The 18,838-nt window shown below is 50.4% G+C and overlaps 1 protein-coding gene across 3 annotated transcripts; it reads right to left on the minus strand.

The window, feature by feature from the left end:
- Positions 1-2,177: 2,177 nt before the first annotated feature.
- On the minus strand, positions 2,178-11,368 carry EIF5 (eukaryotic translation initiation factor 5). Of its 3 annotated transcripts, XM_080681521.1 has the most exons (12): positions 10,983-11,368; positions 10,648-10,848; positions 9,380-9,659; positions 9,189-9,270; positions 8,745-8,917; positions 8,290-8,401; positions 7,551-7,696; positions 6,327-6,485; positions 5,612-5,773; positions 5,125-5,289; positions 4,714-4,848; positions 2,178-4,353 (listed from the first exon to the last, which is right to left on the minus strand). In XM_080681521.1, the coding sequence occupies exons 3-12, from the start codon at positions 9,449-9,451 to the stop codon at positions 4,264-4,266; spliced, it is 1,296 nt and encodes a 431-aa protein (XP_080537647.1). In that variant the 5' UTR covers positions 9,452-9,659; positions 10,648-10,848; positions 10,983-11,368; the 3' UTR covers positions 2,178-4,263. The 3 variants fall into 3 exon arrangements, with proteins under 3 accessions (XP_080537647.1, XP_080537649.1, XP_080537648.1); XM_080681523.1 differs by lacking the exons at positions 10,648-10,848; positions 10,983-11,368 and adding an exon at positions 10,215-10,454; XM_080681522.1 differs by lacking the exons at positions 10,648-10,848; positions 10,983-11,368 and adding an exon at positions 10,109-10,454.
- Between the last annotated feature and the right edge of the window lie 7,470 nt (positions 11,369-18,838).

Here is an 18,838-nt window from a genome sequence, read left to right on the forward strand (position 1 = left end):
TTTTTTGAGTCTCGGTTGGGTCTCCATTTGGGGCCTGGAGGGTATCTAACTCAGCGACTCCACAACACATCCCCCAGGAAACCTTTCCTGACAGTCTTTCACTCAACTCGAATCACAGCTGTTCACGACCACCTCTCACAGGACCTCTGGTGGCTTCCAAATGGCAAACTGTGCCTTCCCTACCAGGTTGTAAGATCCCAGTGTCAGGCCCCACGTCACAGAGTCCCAGGGCTGGATGCTCACAGAAGGGTGGTACCCACTTGCTTTTGGTTGATTGGTTGTAAAGGTGCGGAGATGTCCTCAGAGCCTGCTCATCAGGGTAAATAGGTTCCACTGAAAGCAACTTGTTCTGTCTCCAAGGGCCAGGAGTTTCTGTTGACGTCATCACAAACCCTTATTGTGAGGCAGACCGTGGCAGTCATATGTCACATTCCCGGTGATGCCCTGCCCCCTTAGCCACAGGTGACTGGAGCTGCCAAAGAGCCCTCTTGGTGGCTGGAAGTGATCAACCCGACAGAAATGTTGATTTACCAGTGGAGCCTACAGACACCTTCCCAGGAAGGTAAACTGGGAAGTCTGGAGGACTGGCCATATGGAACCAGAAACAGGGACTTGAAGTCATGAAGAGGTTGAGCGTTGTTCCAGAATGCCAGGAAGATGATGGCTAGAGACCCACAGAGAAGCAGACGGGCGGGCAGCCCTGAAGAGTTGTTCTTTCTTGCCCAGATCTCTAAAGCCCTTGTTGGTGTGTGTATACAAGGCTGAAGCTGGTATAACGTGGGTCCTCAACAAGGCCAGGCTTGTGCAGTGAGGTTCCACCTTTCCCCCTCCAATTGGCTCCACAACTTAGGGTTACTTTCTATCAAAAGTACTTGACTAGGCCTGGATGGTGTGGCTCAGCTAGTTGGAGCGTCGTCCTGTACACTGAAAGGTGGTGGGTTTGATTCCCGGTCAGGGAACATACCCAGATTGTGGGTTTGATCCCCAGTAGGGAATCTGTTTCCCTCTCACATGGATGTCTCTCTCTCAAAAAAAAAAAAAAAGGAGCTGCAGAGTGCTGTCCCAGCACCGTGTCTTCTGAGGCGCCAAGCCTCCAGAGACACCCTCCTGGATGCTGGTACGAGAGAGGAGGTTTGGTTAGCCCGGAATTCTGAGTCTCTCACCTGTGGTCAAGACCCTTCACCAGCACAATGATTACAACTCACTGTTTTGGGAGTGGGCCTGCTAATCCCTCCAATCTAGGACTCTGCACTGTTGGGATAGCCAAGGCTGCTTGGGGACCCTAATCTTTCCGGGCTAAAGTGCATCCTTGTCGGAACAGACTAGCACTCATGGCAACTGCTGTCAGCAAAAGGTGGCCCTTGCCCCTCCTCCTCCTCTGCCTCTCACGCAGCTGGGTGATTCCGTTCCTGCAGTTTGTAAGGTTCATGCCGTCCACAGGCCTTAGGCTTGAGGATGAGGCCCTGCTGCCTCCTTCTCCTCACTCCCCACTGCACTCAACTACAGGGAGTAGCTTCCAACTTCCAGATGTGCCCCCACCCCCACCCAGAGGGCAAAGAGTCCCACATACCCAAGGTAAAAAGCACTGGACACTAATTTAGAGAACACCCCTCCCCACCCAAAAAGCTTTAGGACCCAAATTGGTACCTTGTAAGTTCATCTACTTCAGAAAAGACTTTCTTAGAAAGCTATCTCCGTTTCCCTTTCTCAACTAAAGATACATGCGGTATCCAATTATATAACTATAAGCATACCCTATTTTTACTGCGCTTCACAGATTTATTTTTTACAAATCGAAGGAAGGTAAAGACCCTTCACCAGCAAAATGATTACAACTCACTTTTATTGGGGTGGTCTGCAACCAATCCTGCAATATCTCTATATACTTGACATCTGAATTCCCTTGTTAAATGCCCATAAAGAATTTATGAAATCACATTAAGGCAGACCCTTTCAGTTTAAAATCAATTCAAGTTGCAGATCAGGAACAAAAGACCTAAGGAAAGCCACTGACTCAAGGTAATAAGCAACATCTGTTTTTGAATAGGACCGGCAACTGCAGAAGGCAAAGTCCAACACAAATTCAAAGCAGCAGCTACAAAAACAGGGCACATTTCAATAATCCAACATCTTATGAAAATCTACATTAATTTTAACATTGAAGCAGACACAACATATAATTGTAACATTGTTTTAATCAAGTAATGTAGCGGTCTAAAACAGGGAATTTTAAGACAGTTGAATAGAGCAAAGTGAAGGATCACTCTATTAGGATAGCCTCTGGATAAAGTTTTTATGTGGATTTCAATCTATTGGAATTTTGGCACCAGACTCAACACCAGTCTATGCCAAAATTGTACTTAGTGTTTAGAAGCCCTAAATACAGTTTCCTTCAGGTTAAAAGGAAAACAAAACGAAAGCTTCTATAACAGAACCTCATTAGCTTGACACTGGGTATGTTGAGTGCAACCTGGCCTATACCACCAGTATCTCCTATGTGATGTCAGATAATGAAAGCAAATTAGCCAATGGCAAAGCATTTGAAACCTAGGTGAGATGTGAATTTGCAAAACCCTTTTCTTTGGTGTGACAAAGCACATTCCTTCCAGATACAGCGTCTGCTTCACTATCACCAAAATCTATCAAAAGGCAGCTGGAGACTAATTCATTCTCTCTCCAGTAAAATTACTAGATTTTAATTTCTTAAAATATCAAGCTAACAAGACTTTATTACATCAAATGTTTGTATAATTTCAATGTGAAAAACTTTCTACACACATTTGTTAAGGTCTCATTATCATCCGAGATGGATCAAAGGAAATCAGAGGTGAATGAAGAAGGCCCAAGCTCCAAAAACCAATCCCGTGATTCTCGATTCCCACCGAGCCCTGTTTGTGCTCAGAAATAACGGCACCCATTTCTCAGACCCCTAACAAGTGAATTCAGATCATCTTTTTGGGCGAAGAATTCACAGGAAGTTATTTCCAAATCCAAAGACCAGGACGGGCTGGGCCAGGCCCTAATCACCTGTATTCAGTGGCCATCACCAGACTTCATGAGTGTCTAACTATATTCAATGTGAAATAAAAGACACCCACGTCTCCTGCCAAAATATAGGCTGACTTAGAAGTACAATTTTAGTTTTCTTTTTAAATAAGACATTTTTTGGGGGGGGGGGAAAATCAAGCTCAAGACATAGCAACACTAATTTTGGCAAGATAACAACCAAAATCTGTATGTTCAAATGTAAAAGGCATTCTAGAACAAGCCATAGTATTAGGGAAAATCCACACTGAACAAAATATACAGTATATGTCTAAACATTTTGAAATTGTAATTTAAACCGTAAAAGCTGAAAAATTATGCTGTTTTTTGCTAGAGATTAAGTGCACCTTTTTCTTCCCCGCCCCCCCAAATAAAATCATGGAACTTACTATCTAATCAGACCCCAAAGCTTGAGCTTTCTCTCAGCACAAAGCAACAGCTACATAGACATAAAATGCTCATTTGTTAATAATTCCCCTGGCTCATCCAACTCGCAATGCATATGACTTCAAAGACTACAGTTTGGGGCAAGGGTATGTGAACTGGAAAAAAAAAAATTCAAGTTTCAAAACCTGCTCTTAAAAATTAATTATAGGACACTCAGGTCATTTTTACTCTTAGTAAGATAAAGGTGTTGCACTGTCCACCTTGGCATGGTAAGAATGTACATTACCAGATGCCAATTTAAGGGACTAGAGATAAGACTTAAAAAAGTACTGTATTTCTTAATGGCTAAATAAGGTAATTAAAATAAGTTTATGCTCACATTCTGCTAAAGACCTGTTTACAGTCTCAGCACCGCACAGTTTCTAACAGGCTCCAAGAATCCCTATGAGGTTAAATGATGGTACAGTGTTTTTAAAAGGAGCCAATTGTTTCAGCAGCTTAAGTCATTCAGAGCCAAAAAATTTAAGAATGACCAAAATCAAATCTTTATTTTTATAACTGTATAAATGTGATCCAAATGTGTCCACCACTAATTTTTCAAAAAGAAACATGCTATAAAGATGCAAACTACATCTGTTCACTGATATGTGTATGGACTCCCGAGGTGTCTCATTGGGGCTTAATTACAGACCACTCACAGCAATACGTTTTTAGCAGAAAGTGTAGCATGATGTTAAGCCATGTTAGCTTTTGCACATACATGTTGCACTTCTGGCTGATGATGCAGGAAGATTCTCAGCATTACAGATAAGCTGGGCTGCACCCACCCATTTAAATGGCATCAATATCAATGTCATCGTCCTTGCTGTCAGACTTCACAGCTTCCACTTTGGGCACACTGGCCGTCTTCGAGTACACCACCTGATAAAACAAATATTCAGTCCATGCTAAACCAAGAAAATGGCCTAGGGGCAGCCATCCTCCTCCATTTAACCCCCTCTCCCCCAACAAGCTCGCTCCACAGCCACCAGGATCTTGTTCCTTTTTACAGACCACTAGCACCTCTATGTGCAACCTGCATTATTTAAATCTTACATTGGAAATTCTGACATTTACTTGAAATCATGTCTGGGGATATGAGATTCCCATTACCCTTTATACTCAGGATTATTCTCCAAATTACTGAGACTGCATCTTATTGCCTCAATCACCCAAATTTGCCTTTTTACAATTCTCAAGCACCCATCACCAGCACTAAATTTAACTCTCCCCGGTGCTTACCTCAATATTTTCATCTTCATCTTCTTCTTCACCACCGGAAGATTCCTCCTCTGCTTCCTTCAACCACTTTATAAATGGTTCTGCTTTGACACGAATCTCTTTGGCAAGTTCTTTTGAAACATATTTCTTTGAGGCCTAAAGAACATTAGTATAATTTTCTTAGTTTGAAGAATTTAAAATATGAGTTATTTATATAGCTCTCAGGGTAATGGGTTATACTGTAATCTTGAATCAACAAAATACATGCATTCCACAAAAAAGTATTAAGAGTCTGAATAGCTTCTTGTTCCAAGCTGCCATGGCGGGGAATCCCCTCCAAATTACATTAGTCAAGCAGAGGAACTGCATTTTCATGTGTGAAGCAACTAAGTATGAGAAGATACTTGAAGAGCCTGTTTACATATCCCCCACCTTTTCTGACCAGCTGATGATGACTTCTTCTTCTAAAAGGTCTGCGTCATACATTTCCTTCAAGATGTGTGGAATCTTGGAGAGCAGCTGAGCTTGATGCATTGCTACCACACACTCCAAACCATGAAGAAGGTAACGCTGAGCTTTTTTATTGTTGTGACAAAACTGCAAATAGATTATCTTTGGGTTAACAAGCTTTTACAGATGTTCTAAGTTGGTAATTTTAACATCCAAGTACATTCACTGCCTTAGGATTGTTCCTTAAAGATATAGCCCCTAACAGTGGTTCAAAATGGTCAACACACGAAGAACTCTGCATTACTTTATCTGTAAGAGACCATGTGCAGTTTTCAGATAGTCCCATGCTTTTAAGGCACGTCAATTATCTCCACTTTCAGGATGACAGAGAACAAACGAGCAAGAGTTAAAGTGATGTTCCCAAGGTCACACAGCTTTAATCTCATTTATGAATCTCAAATTTGCTTACTCGTAGGAAATGGCGCCTGTATTTTTTAATCTGTTCTCTAATCTTCTCATTAAAAAGAACTTCAGTCAAAACAAGAGGTCCCATAGCTTTTACATCCAGTCTTTCTGCTTCAGCAACGATTTCTTTGTCCGATGAGTCAATAATACCCTCTTCTTTCTTTTTCTGCAAATAAAAGGAAGCAATTCAGTGAAACAGAGACACATTTTTGCTCGAGATATAGGTTATCCCTACTCTCATGGGCATTTCCACTGATTTGATAGTTCTAAGACTTATATGATCAATAGCAGCCAGAAATAGTGCCTGGGATCACACCCAAAAAAAATATGTGAATGAACAAATAGGAAAAGTAAAAGTAAACCTTGCCTTTGAAGATTCAAAAGATAGCATGAAAAGTTACTTGACAAGTATCAGCTTAAAATGTTATTTACCGATAGCCTAAAGCTGGTTTTATTGATCAAAGGGAAAAAAATAAAAAAAAAGCCAGCATGGCTCAGTGGTTGAGCTTTGACCTATGAACCTGGTATTCACAGTTTGATTCCTGGTCAGGGCACATGCCAGGGTTGGGAACCCGATCCCCACTGTGGGGTATGCAGGGGGCAGCCGATCAATGATTCTTTCTCATCACTGATGTTTCTCTCTCTCTCTTCCTCTCTGAAATCAATTAAAAAATATTTTTAAAAACATGTTCAACCGCTCTCAAAGCAAGTATTTTTACCTTAACAAAATCAAACAGGATATTGACCCGTTCTTCAACAGTTCTTTCCAAATCATCACTAAGTGTTAGAACTTTTGCATGGTCACTGATTTCATCCATTCTGCGCCTCTGAGCTTCCTCAGTCGTATCCTCCCCCCAGTCATCATCCTCTTCTTCTTCCTGTTTACAAGAGCAAAGATGCGTGACCAAAGGCCTTAAAATGTAAAAAAAAAGAGCCCAGCCATCATGGTTCCATGGTTGAGCATCAACCTATGAACCAGCTCACAGTTCGATTCCCGGTCAGGGCACATGCCTGGGTTGCAGGCTCAATCCCTAGTGTGGGGCGTGCAGGAGGCAGCCAATCAATGATTCTCTCTTAAATTGACTACAGGCCCAGTGCACAAAATGTGTGCACTTGGGGGGGTGGGGTTTTTTAGTGGTGGTGTCCCTCAGCTAGCCTGCACCCTCTCGGCAGTCCAGGAGCCCTGTGGGGAGAGGGCCTGAGCCATCAGTCGGACATCCTTAGCAATGCCTCGGAGGCGGGAGAGGCTCCCACCACCTACACTGCGCTCACCAGCCCGGCTTCCCACAGGGGGAGCGCACTGCACTGACCACCAGGGGGCAGCTCCTGCATTGAGCATTGGCCCCCTGTGGTCAATGTGTGTCATAGTGATGGCTGAAAACAGCTCTCCAACATCCCCCAGGGGCCCCAGATTGCAAGAGGGTGCAGGCCAGGCCGAGGGTCCTCACCAGTGCACAATCTGGGCCTCTGGGCCCAGGAGGGTTCGTGGGAGGGCTCCAGGGCGTGTCTGGCCCTTTTCGCTCAGTCCCAATCAGTCAGACGCCAGCAGCAAGCTAACCTACAGGTCTGAGTGTCTGCCCCTGGTGGCAGCGCACAGCATAGTGAGCAGTTCAGTGGCCTTAGCGTATCATTAGCATATTACACTTTGATTGGCTGAAAGGCCAACTGGACAACCGGGCACTTAGCATATTAGGCTTTTGTTATATAGGATGTTTCTATCTCTCTCCCTTCCTCTCTGAAAACAATAAAAAAATATTTTTAAAAAAGTTTCAGGTTTTTAGTTAACATCAAAGTTCACTTTCCATTAGATTGGGTTTACCTTAATTCAATCAACCGCACCTGGCACCCAAAACACTGTTGTGGTTTACAGTATTTCTGCTCACTATAACCAAATTTATTTTATACAATCCAAGTACCTACCAAACCCTCAACCCTGCACTTACCACTGCATGTGGAGGGAGACTGATTTCATTTGGTGGTGGTGGTGGTGGTGGTGTCTCACTGCTGGACACAGAGCCATTTTCCTTGTCTTTGCCCTTCCTATTTTTCTTTTCTTTTTCTTTCTTTCCTGTACCACTGTCACTATTCTCTACCAGGAAACAAAAAAGTGAAGTTCAGTATCACGACTTATTCTATACCTTATTGCCCATCATGAACATTTAAAACCCTGCCTTTTGTCCCTGAACCCTTCTCTGAGAAAACCAAACACACTGCTACTTAAAATTCCAAGAGGATTCACAGACCAAATTCATTCACTGTATTCAGGTTACAAATGGAATGTTCCAAAATATTAATGGTACTGTTGGGTAAGATTAAAATGACTCAGAAGACCCAGCATTCATGACCCTCTTCCATCGTTCATGAAGTTCAACACAGGCATAGCTGAACTGCACGTTAGCTAACCGCCAGAACACTGTCTAAGTCTATATAACGGCTTGTCTCATAGAGGAGAGCACCGGAATAGGTTAGACTTTGTTGCTATAGCAAGCTCAAATTGTGTCAGACAGTGTCGATCATCTGCCACAGAGTGTTGCTTGCAATGCTCTAAAGCCACTTAAGCTTAATGAGGTAAGCCCTCCATTCTCCTTAAATGTGTTTTACAGCAACAAGGAAACTTCCGTTTTCTTTCAAAGAATCAGGAGCTTTACAGTAAGATCTTAGAAGTTCATCAGGAAGACTTACCAGGTGGGTTTTTGAGAATGAATGTGCAGAGTTTATGATGTGTGTCAAGCATGCCTCGATAACCACAGGCTTTACAAGAATTACCTATTGTTTGCTTCTTTGGATTGACATGCTGCCAAAAAAGTAAAAACAAGTATGTCATCCATAATGTATGATGAAAATTCTGAGAAAGAAGTGTGAAAAGATCTAACCAACAGAAAACATCTAAAACACCAGCTTAACAAAGGAATTGTTTTCCACAAAGTGATCTACTTCAAAAAGTTACTATGAATAATACTGTCAATAAAAAAAACAAAAGTCACTATGTGAACATCTCCAAAATTTACAGGTGTGTTATACTTCCAATTATGTCTGCTCTGCCTTGTCAAAACACTATTTGGTGCTATCACAGGACTGATCACAAAAGCAGGTATATGGTTTCTTCTTTTATTGACAAACATCTCAAAGACACTCACCAGCTCTGTTTCAGGATTCTCACACTCAGGACAAAGAACAAATTTTTTAATGAATCCATCCAACATGTCTTGCAGCTTATTCGCCTCATGAGATCCATTGACAATGTAACGGTCATTCTTAACATCAAACTGGGTCTGTGCTCCCAGCTCACAACCAAAATATTTGGTGGGATCTGTGGGGGAGGGGGGGGAGTTTGATTACAATTAAATTAATCTACTCCGCTAGCTTTATACAATTACCACTCCCTATGTTTTTAAATTACTTTGTATTGAGTTAAGAAATGTGTTGCCTACATAGTTTTTCGTACTCAGTTGGCTTTAAATCCAAGGTTCTACTTAACCCTTACACTAATTAGTATACAATCCAGGCAAGAGCTGCAGATCCAAGTTGGTCATTACTGTCAATACTATGCCTTTCAGACTTCTCCAAGAGGCATTACTTACACGTTGGAGGCCGATTAAGCGCCTTTGCAACGTCAACCATGTTGACTATAACTGTCTTGATTCCATTTCCTTTGCCCTCAACCTAAAGGAAATAAGAATTTAATTTTGCACTGTCTAGCCAAGAGATACATTCTTAAAGAATCGACGAAAAGAGCTTACGACTCGTTACTAAAATGAAGAGAAGTTACCACCTTGGCAATCAGACGGGGCATCTTGTAGCGATAGAACTGGTCTGACACGCTGCGGTTGACGTTGACAGACATTTTGGCTTATTAGTGGCTTTATCAATAAGATGAAGAGATCTTTGATTGCAACTTTTTGGTATCTTCTGTCTGGAGAAGAAGGGATGACATAAACGACTGCAAGAGTTCTCGGTCTCTGACATGAAAAAGTTTTCGCCACTGAGGCTGTAAGCTCCTTGCTTGTATGCTATATTCCCCCAATACAGGTACCAATGGCTGCGCAACAGCTCTGGAAGAGAGAGAACACACAACCCCCACATTTAACATGACTCCTGTAGGGAACACGTCCCCATCGGACGTCCTAGTTAATTCCGCCCCAATTGCCCACGTTAAAGAGCACCCTAGTTCACGTGAAAACGGGTGTTCTCTGACACAGGACACCTGTAGCAACATCAAGGGTCGCTATGTGATTAAGATGTGACTAGCAGGGAAATGCCAGACTCAAAGGAACTGCCTCCAGCTGCCGTGGGCTCATGGGCCGGCCCGCAGTCAGCATGTCAACAGCCGGCTTCTGTGCAGAGTGGCCTCATTTCCACAACTAATGGAAAACACAGACCCTCTCCTCCCCCAAAGCGGGCCTGTATCAGCCCCGAGTCTGGCACACCGTCCTCCCCACGAGCTACCGTGTGAGGACTGCGGGGCTGTTCCTTCCACGGTCCCTCCGACAACAATGCTTACTTCGCAGAGACACTCCCACAACAGCCCGGACACGAGCTCCCAGCGCGTGAACGGCCTGCGGGAGGACGCGCCCCGGGCCCGCTCGTGCAAACGCGCCTGACCTGACCTTCGCTCCCGTCCCCGCGGCCGCGAGCTCTCGCGGTCCCGCCGGGGAAGGGCCGCCCCTGCCGAGGCGGACGTCGCGGGGCCGCGACATGGCGAGGCTTCTCCAGGGCGGCAGGTGGCCCGGGCCGCGACCGCTGCGCCTGTGCGCGGAGCCACCGCGCCGCGAGGCGGGAGAACGAAGCCCGACAGGGGGCGCCGGCCCTTCGCCCCCGCCGCGCCCCGCACGATGACTCACAAATGCAGCACGGAGGCCTGACTCAGCCGCGCGGCGCGCTCCCGGGGGCGGGGCGGGGCCCGGGGAGAAGCGGGGCCGGGGGGGGAGGGGGGGCGCCCGCCCGCCGCCCGAACTGCGCCACACGCGCCGGGTCACGCGGCGCGCCGCCATCTTGTGCGGCCGCCATCTCCCAGCCGGCCCGCGCCGCCCGCGGACTCACCGTTTTCGTCAAATAAAGACATAAACCCAACGCTGCTCGCCCGGGACTGGGATGAAGTGAGACGCGCGTGAACCCGAGTCCGAGGAGGGGCGGCGGAGGAGCGCAGCGAGCAGCGGCCGGGCAGGCGCCGCCGAGCAGCGGGGAGGGGCTGTCCCAGCGACGTCCGGGGTCCACACCCTTCAGCGCCCGGGGCCTGGCGACCTGGCGCGGAGAAACGTCGCCGTGAGCCACGGCCGACGGGGCGCCTTCCCCGCCAGCCAGCGGCCCGCGGGGGTCGAGGGGGCGGGGAGGACTGGGGAGGGGGCGCGGGGCCGCCACCTCGCCACCGGACTCACCTCTGGAATGTTCTCGCTCTGACTGAACAACGCCGCCGCCGCGCTCAAGCTACCCTTGGCCCCAGTGCCCGCCCCCCGCGCCAAGCGGCACATCCCATTGGCAGGAGGCCCGCCCGACCTCGCTCGTCATTGGCCTGCACGCCGCGTCCATCGCGCCTTTCCCCGCCCCTTCTGCTTCCTGAGGCTCCACTCGCCGCCTTCGCCGGCCCCCAGCCCGGGTCCCGGCTTCCTCCACCTGCCTTCCCCTCCCCTGCGTTTCCCGGAGGCCTTCACGGTCTCGCGAGAGCGGGCGCGCCGCGGCGGGCAGAGGGGCTCGCCCGCGGGCCGCACTCTGTCGGTTTGGCAGGGGGAAGATGGCGGTTGGCTCCCCACCCTCCCCCTCTCCCGCCGGCCGGTCCTGGCCCCGTTCCGAGCTCTCCCCGCGGTGGATGCGCAGCCTCGTCTTCCCGTCCCCCGGGGTCCGCTCGAGGGGAAGAAGTGTTTTGGTCTCCTCACTTCCTAGGCCTGGGCACAAGGGGCAGCTCGGAGCGCCTGGGGCTCCCATCCTAGTCCCGCCCTTTCCCCTCCCGGGCTCGGGTCTGCGTGGCTGCGGCGACGTGACCCACCGAGTCACCGTGACGGGGACGTGAGGCCGGGTCACTCCCCCGTCCCCTGCTGCGGTCCGCCATGCTCCCCCGGGCCCCCCAGCCACCCGGCCCACACAGCCGGTTAGCGGGTCAGGACCTCCTGAAAGCGCTCCTTGGAGGGCGTCCCGGTGCGGTGACCGAACAGTCCCCCCTCCGACTTGTAAGTTGTGATTTAGGGGCAGAGCATAACCCAAAGCAAGCGATCCCACGCCGTCACCCGAAAGCGAGTGACCGAGCAAGAGCCTGGTGTTTTAGTCGCGGCGATGGCAGACCCTCCCCCCCTTCTTTCAGAAACAATGTTTGTGTGAAAGTTTCCGTTGCGACTGTAAAAATTCAACAGACATTTGAAAACACGCCCTGGCCGGTTTGTCTCAGTGGGTAGAGCGTCGGCCTGCGGACGGAAGGGTCCCGGGTTCGATTCCAGCCGAGGGCACGTGCCCGGGTTGCGGGCTCCATCCCCAGTAGGGGGCGTGCAGGAGGCAGCGGATCCATGATTCTCATCATTGATGTTCCTCTCTCTCTCTCTCTCTCCCGCTCCCTTCCTCTCTAAAATCCATAAAAATATATTTAAAAAGAAAGAAAACACGCTGGGCTGTGAAACAAGAGCCGGGTAACGGAGCGGCTGGTTGGCACCTGCCGAGCCCGCGCGGAGCCGCCCCGGGTCCGGGTGACAGCCGCGCTGGGAGGGAGGCAGGCTGAGCGCACAGGGGCTGCCCCGCCTCGCCCCTGCTTTGGGCAGGTCCTGTTTGCAAGAAGGTGGGAACTGAAAGATAGGGCGATCATTTTAGTCCGTTGGCGAGCACTCTCCCATGGCTTGCAGCGTTATAAACCATTTAAAAACTGACAGTGGCCGAAACCGGTTTGGCTCAGTGGATGGAGCGTCGGCCTGCGGACTGAAGGGTCCCGGGTTCGATTCCGGTCAAGGGCATGTACCTTGGTTGCGGGCACATCCCCAGTGGGAGGTGTGCAGGAGGCGGCTGATGGATGTTTCTCTCTCATCGATGTTTCTAGCTCTCTATCCCTCTCCCTTCCTCTCTGTAAAATATCAATAAAGTATATTTTAAAAAAAAATAAAAACTGACAGTGTCTGGGGGGAGGAGGAATCCCAGGCCGAGGCAGAACGGAGAGAAGCGCCTCGCGCCCCGGGAGCAGGGCCCCTCTCCCCATGCAGTGTCTGTACCTGGGTGGGTGGGTGACTCAGAGCGGTTTGTGGGTGCCAGGGTTCCCAGGGGACACACTGGGGAGGTCGGGCCGGGCACGCCGCTCTGGTTCACCTTGGAGCATGACTTGGCTGTACTGAAACATGGGGGTTTTTGCATGGCTGCAGGCAAATGATGTTATTTTAGAAACTCTTTTTGGAAACCAGGGGACCGAAACTAGTCTGAGGTAAGAAGCCTGCCCCCTCAGCAAAGTTTTAAAATAACTAAATACAAAGTGATTTAAAAAAAAAATTTTGTACGTGTGATGGCCCATCGTTAATTTTACTTTAAAAGTTTGTACTAGCCCTAACGGTTAGTGGTCGGCAAACTCATGAGTCCACAGAGCCAAATAGCAACAGTACAACGATGGAAATTTCTTTGGAGAGCCAAATTTTTTTAACGTAAACTTCTAACGCCACTTCTTCAAAATAGACTCGCCCAGGCCGTGGTATTTTGTGGAAGAGCCACACTCAAGGGGCCAAAGAGCCGCATGTGGCTCACGAGCCGCAGTTTGCCGACCACTGCCCTAACCGATTTGGCTCAGTGGATAGAGCAACAGCCTGCGGACTCAGGGGTCCCGAGTTCGATTCCAGTCAAGGGGATGTACCTTGGTTGCGGGCACATACCCAGCAGGGAGTGTGCAGGAGGCAGCTGATCGATGTTTCTAACTCTCTGTCCTTCTCCCTTCCTCTCTGTAAAAAAAATCAATAAAATATATATATATTTTTAAAAAGTTTGTACTAATGTGAACTTTAATTTTTAGTACGTGTACTGTGGACAAAAAAGGGTTTTGTGGAAAGTAACCTCACAGGCTGATCGGATCATAGATCTCTAACCCACGGTCGGTCGGGGTGGGTAGCCATGCCCCAGGCTTACAACTCTTTAGGAAAACGTTTATCTTTGCCGGAAGCAAGCCCTGTCCATTGCTTTTGTCATCTAGGTTAATACACCTTCGAAATGAGCCTAACAACCAGAGAGCAAGTAATCTTGTTAACTCCCCTGTAATCCAATTACCGCCTTGCTCTCTTCCACATGCATGTCATCTTCCCTACATGCCCTCAATTTCACATGCATGAGAGAAAACGGCAAAACCGTTAGTTTCCTAAGCGTTTGAGATCTTGCTTCCTGGCAACTGTCATCAGTTTATTTTTAATTTAATATTTTTATTGGTTTTTAGAAGAAGGGAGAGGGAGAGAGAGAGAGAAACATCAGTGTGAGAGTGGAACATCGATTGATTGGCTGCCTTCTGCACACCCCCTACTGGGATGGAGCCCCCAAACCCAGGTATGTGCCCTGACTGGGAGTCAAATCAGCAACCTCTCAGTGCACCAGACAACGCCCAACCACTGATCCATACAGGCCAGGGCAATTATCAGTTTTGGCTCAAGTCCTTATAATAAAAGGCTAATATGCAAATTGTCCCCTCAACTGGGAGTTCAACCAGGGGGCAGGGGCCGGGCCAGCCAGCCCCACCCCCTGGTCAAGCTCCCCCTGGCTGGCCCGCCTGATTGCCGGCCGGACCTCACCCATGCACGAATTTGTGCACCAGGCCTCTAATAGACAGCTTTGGATGTCCTTATATCAACAGCACCACTCCTTTGCATCCAATCACAGGCCATGCTCTTCGTTGAATGCTTCAAAACCCTGGGGATTTGCTAAGTTCTTTGCATATAACTATCTTATTTACTTCTTAGCCCCTAGGAGGAATTTTTTATTCCCATTTTACAAATGAGCAAAGGGAGACTTAGTGGGGCGGGGGGGGGTGGGGGGGGCGGTGCAGGGAGGGTGGAACAAGCAACTTGCCCAAGATCCTGTACCTATTAAGGGGCAGAGCTAGAAGTTAGACCAGGTGTGTATGACCCCAGCGTTTGTTCCCTCAGCCGCATGGGCACAGCCGGCCCAGGGGGCCATAAACAACCTCATTTAATAACAGTCATGTGAGGGGTGTCGCCATACCCATTTCACAGGTGAGGAATGAGACTCGGGAAGGTGAAGTAATGATCCGAGTCACCTGCCTAATAAATGGTGGACAGCGTTGGAACTCTAGCTTGTCTGACGCCAAGATCATTGCACAACTCGGCCTCCCTTTGCCGGTCTCCGCCCCTTCCGGCCTCGCAGTTGGTTACACGATGGGCACTGGTGCTTACGAAATCCTCGGCGAATGAGTTCCTGAAATATGCGTTTCAGTGCGGGCGTGAGTGGCTGCCGGGAGGGTGAATTAGTCCGCTGGCTCCACAGTTGTGTAGATATCGGTGTCTGTGACTCTGTTGAGCATGCATTACCAGGGGTCCTCAAACTTTTTAAACGGGGCCAGTTCACTGTCCCTCAGACCGTGGGAGGGCCGGACTATAGTTTAAAAAAAAAACTATGAACAAATTCCTATGCGCACTGCGGGCCCGGGACGAGTCGGCTGCTAAGCAGGACAGGCAGCGGCACCCGGCGGGCCGGATACATGTCCTCGGCGGGCCGCATGTGGCCCGCGGGCCGTAGTTTGAGGACGCCTGCTAGCCCCTTGAGCCACATCAAGTCTGTGTGGACGGAGAACTTTGTGCTTCTGAGCTGTGGGCCCCTGGGGGCGAAGGCGTTGGCCGGCTGGCCTCCCCCAAAACCTCCAGCGAGTTTTGTGTTGTTTTTTTTTATCCTCACCCAAAGATATTTTTCCCACTGATTTTTAGAGAGAGTAGAAGGGAGAAGGAGAGACAGAGAGAAACACCGATGTGAGAGAGACCCGTCGATTGGCTGCCTCCCACATGCCCCGACCAGGACCGGAGCCTGCAACCAAGGTACCTGCCCTTGACTGGAATCAAAGCCAGGACCCTTCCGCCCGCAGGCCGACACTCTAACACAGGGGTGGGCAAACTTTTTGACTCGAGGGCCACAATGGGTTCTTAAACTGGACCGGAGGGCCGGAACAAAAGCATGGATGGAGTGTTTGTGTGAACTAATATAAATTCAAAGTAAAGGAGCGGAGGGGAGAGCAAGAGAACCGGATAGAACAGCTGGATCCGGCCCGCGGGCCGTAGTTTGCCCACGCCTGCCTAACCACTGAGCCAAGCCGGCCGGGGCTCCATGGTGTCTCAGAGCTGCCCACTATTGGCCACAAAGTTCCCATCTCCCGGCTTGAGGACAGCTCAGTGGGTGCTGTTTTCCTTCTGGCCCAGCAGTCACCACCCTTCCGGACCTCACGGACACCGTGGCCCGTGGACCACCGGTTGGCGAGCGCGGTCTAGCCCTCGCCTGCGCTGGGCGGGCCGGAAGGTTATCTGGCGTGCGCAGGGCGAGGGCGTCGGCCCGTGTCCCACAGCACCGTCATCTCAGGCACCCAGGTCAGTAAACACTCCTGACTCGCCAGGCGGCGAGAATCCAGGCCCACCTACAACACAGGCCCCGCCCAGGGCCACACGTAAACATGCCTGGTAGACACCCCAGGAAGGCAGGTCCCCTCCGTGGCATCTCTGGGCCCCTGGGCAGGATGTCTCCCCACTTCTGTGACCCTCCCCTCTCCCCCCCGAATTCATGGAACATGATTGCCCTTGCCTGTTTACTTCTCCTCCTCAGGCTCCACGTGGGGACGGGGGACTTGTCCTTGAGAGCCGAGGACGCTGAACTTTGGGGGAGCACGGGGAGCCTTCAGTTTTGAAGGGGACCGAGGCAGGCAGCAGAGGTGTCCCTGAGGCAGCGCCCAGGCCAGGTGTCGCTGGAGACCCCCATGAGCCCGCCTCCTCCATGGCACACAGCTCCAGCCAAACTCCACCTCGTGGCCCTCCTGGACAGAGAAAAAAGTGCCAAGGGGCCCTAGCCAGTGTTGCTCAGTGGATAGAGCGTCAGCCTGCGCACTGTAAGGGTCCCGGGCTCCATGCGGGTCACGGGGTCAAGGGCACATACGTCGGCTGCAGGCTCCTCCCTGGCCGCGGCCCTGGTCAGGGCGCGTGCAGGAGGTAACCAATCAACATGTTTCTCTCCCATCGAGATTTCTCCCTGTCTTTCCCTCTCTCTTCCACGCTCTCTAAAATCATGGAAAAATATCCTCAGGTGAGGATTTAAAAAAAAAAAAAAAAAAGGTGCAACATGGAGAAATGTGGAGGCCTGGGAGAGCAGGCCCTGCCGGTGAATGGGCTGTGTCTCTGTCACATGAAAGCCACACACCACTGCCTGCCCCTGGCCGTCTCAGGGCCTCTCGCCAGGAAGCCAGGAGCGTGGCTGCTGACGCAGACCCTCCCCTGCACGACTCGAGTGGCATGAGTCTCGAACAGCACGCTGCCCTGGTACACACGCGTGTGCACGAAGGCCTGGGACAGGCTGAGGGGTGGCAAGACCGGACCCCGCCCGTTCTCCTTCCTGACAGCCATCGCAAACCTTTGCAGGAGAGCATCTTTTTTTTTTTTCCTTTAAATATATTTTATTGATTTTTTACAGAGGGGAAGGGAGAGGGATAGAGAGTTAGAAACATGGATGAGAGAGAAACATCGATGAGAGAGAAACATCGATCAGCTGCCTCCTGCACACCTCCTACTGGGGATGTGCCCGCAACCAACGTACATGCCCTTGACAGGAATCGAACCCGGGACCCTTTAGTCCGCAGGCCGACGCTCTATCCACTGAGCCACACCGGTTTCGGCTGCAGGAGAGCATCTTAAAGCGGTCCCCACCCTGCCACGCGTCATCCTCTTTAGTGTGAGCCTGGCAGGCTTTCTCCACCACCCAGATAGTGCCCACGTGCCAGGCAGTGAGCTCAGGGGTCGCTGGTGGCTGTGGCCTGTGGCCTGTGGCCTGTGGCCTGTGCTGACCGCTTGACCCGCAGCAGCAGAAGCTCAGCCACTTACCTTCCCTGCTGAGTCAGCGGCCACTTTGGGCAGAGTTGCTAGCAAGGTGGCGTGTTTTTTTGTTAGTTTGTTTTTGTTTTTTTATTTCAGAGAGGAAGGGAGAGGGAGAGAGAGAGAGAGAAACATCAGTGATGAGAGAGAATCATTGATCGGCTGCCTCCTGCACGACCTCTACCGGGGATGGAGCCTGCAACCCGGGCCTGTGCCCTTGACTGGAATTGAACCCGGGACCTTTCAGTCTGCAGGCCGACACTCTATCCACTGAGCCACACCGGCCAGGACCAAGGTGTACACATGTCTGTGGCTGCACTCGGAGCACCTCCGGGCACGGCCTTGGTTTCCGTGAGCCTGCACTTCTCCTCTGAGGGCGACGCCAGAACCGGAGGGCCAGGCAGACACGGGCGGCTGGGCTCCCACAGGGTGTTTCTGGGTCTGGGCAGGGCCCCGAACTGAGATCTCTAATAGATCCGGGGGGGGGATGCAGCTGCTGGTCCCAGGACCCCACTTGGCCCTAATGCCGGGGGGCCATGGCTTTGGGGCCCAGGGACCCCTCTTACTCTCCCCATAGTGTCAGTGGCTTTCTTCTGCGATGGTCCAGGGCCCTGACTCAGGCGGTCTGTGAGTGCAGATGAGCGAAGAGAAACAAATGGATGGCCCCGCCACCGGGTTGCCGAGGCGGGTCCCAGAGACGTTGCACCGGGGCAAAGGCCCGTCACCTGTTCTGTCATTCACACCCTGACCTCAGCGAGGGGGCAAAGTGTGTGTGGTGGCTCTGCTGGGAGCAAGTCTCTGTCATTCAGAGCCTCAGGCGTGAGTGGTCACAGACATGAGCCATTGGATCCCACCCCAGGCCTGGCCAGGGCCCAGGGGTGCATGTACACCCACACCTGCCTGGCCACCGCCCCCACCGCCCGCCTCCACTCTGTGCTAGTCTTCACTCCTCTGCTCATGTGCTCATTCATTCAACCACTATGTATGGGCCAGCTCTAGGAAGTTTAAACGTTTAAGACATTGTATTCGTTTCCTGTGGCTTCTGTAACAAAGTATCACAAACAGCCTGGCTTAAAGCAACAGTGATTTATTCTCTTCGTTCTGGAGGCCAGAAGCGCAAAACCAAGGTGTTGGAAGGGCCGTGCCCTCTCTCCTGGCTTCGGGTCCCTGGTTCCTGGGCTCACAGCTGCATCTCGCTGAGCAATGCCTCAGTCACC

Source organism: Plecotus auritus, assembly GCF_963455305.1.
Source record: "Plecotus auritus genome assembly, chromosome: 1".
NCBI classification, from domain to species: Eukaryota; Metazoa; Chordata; class Mammalia; order Chiroptera; family Vespertilionidae; genus Plecotus; species Plecotus auritus.

What these genes read in the sequence shown, in the direction of transcription:
- EIF5 (XM_080681521.1), bottom strand. Translation starts at nt 9,451, where the DNA reads ATGTCTGTCAACGTCAACCGCAGCGTGTCAGACCAGTTCTATCGCTAC. An exon ending in GCTTAATCGGCCTCCAACGT is followed by an intron (nt 8,918 to 9,188) that starts GTAAGTAATGCC and finishes CCTCCCCCACAG; the next exon opens with ATCCCACCAAATATTTTGGT. An exon ending in AGAATCCTGAAACAGAGCTG is followed by an intron (nt 8,402 to 8,744) that starts GTGAGTGTCTTT and finishes CTTTTTTGGCAG; the next exon opens with CATGTCAATCCAAAGAAGCA.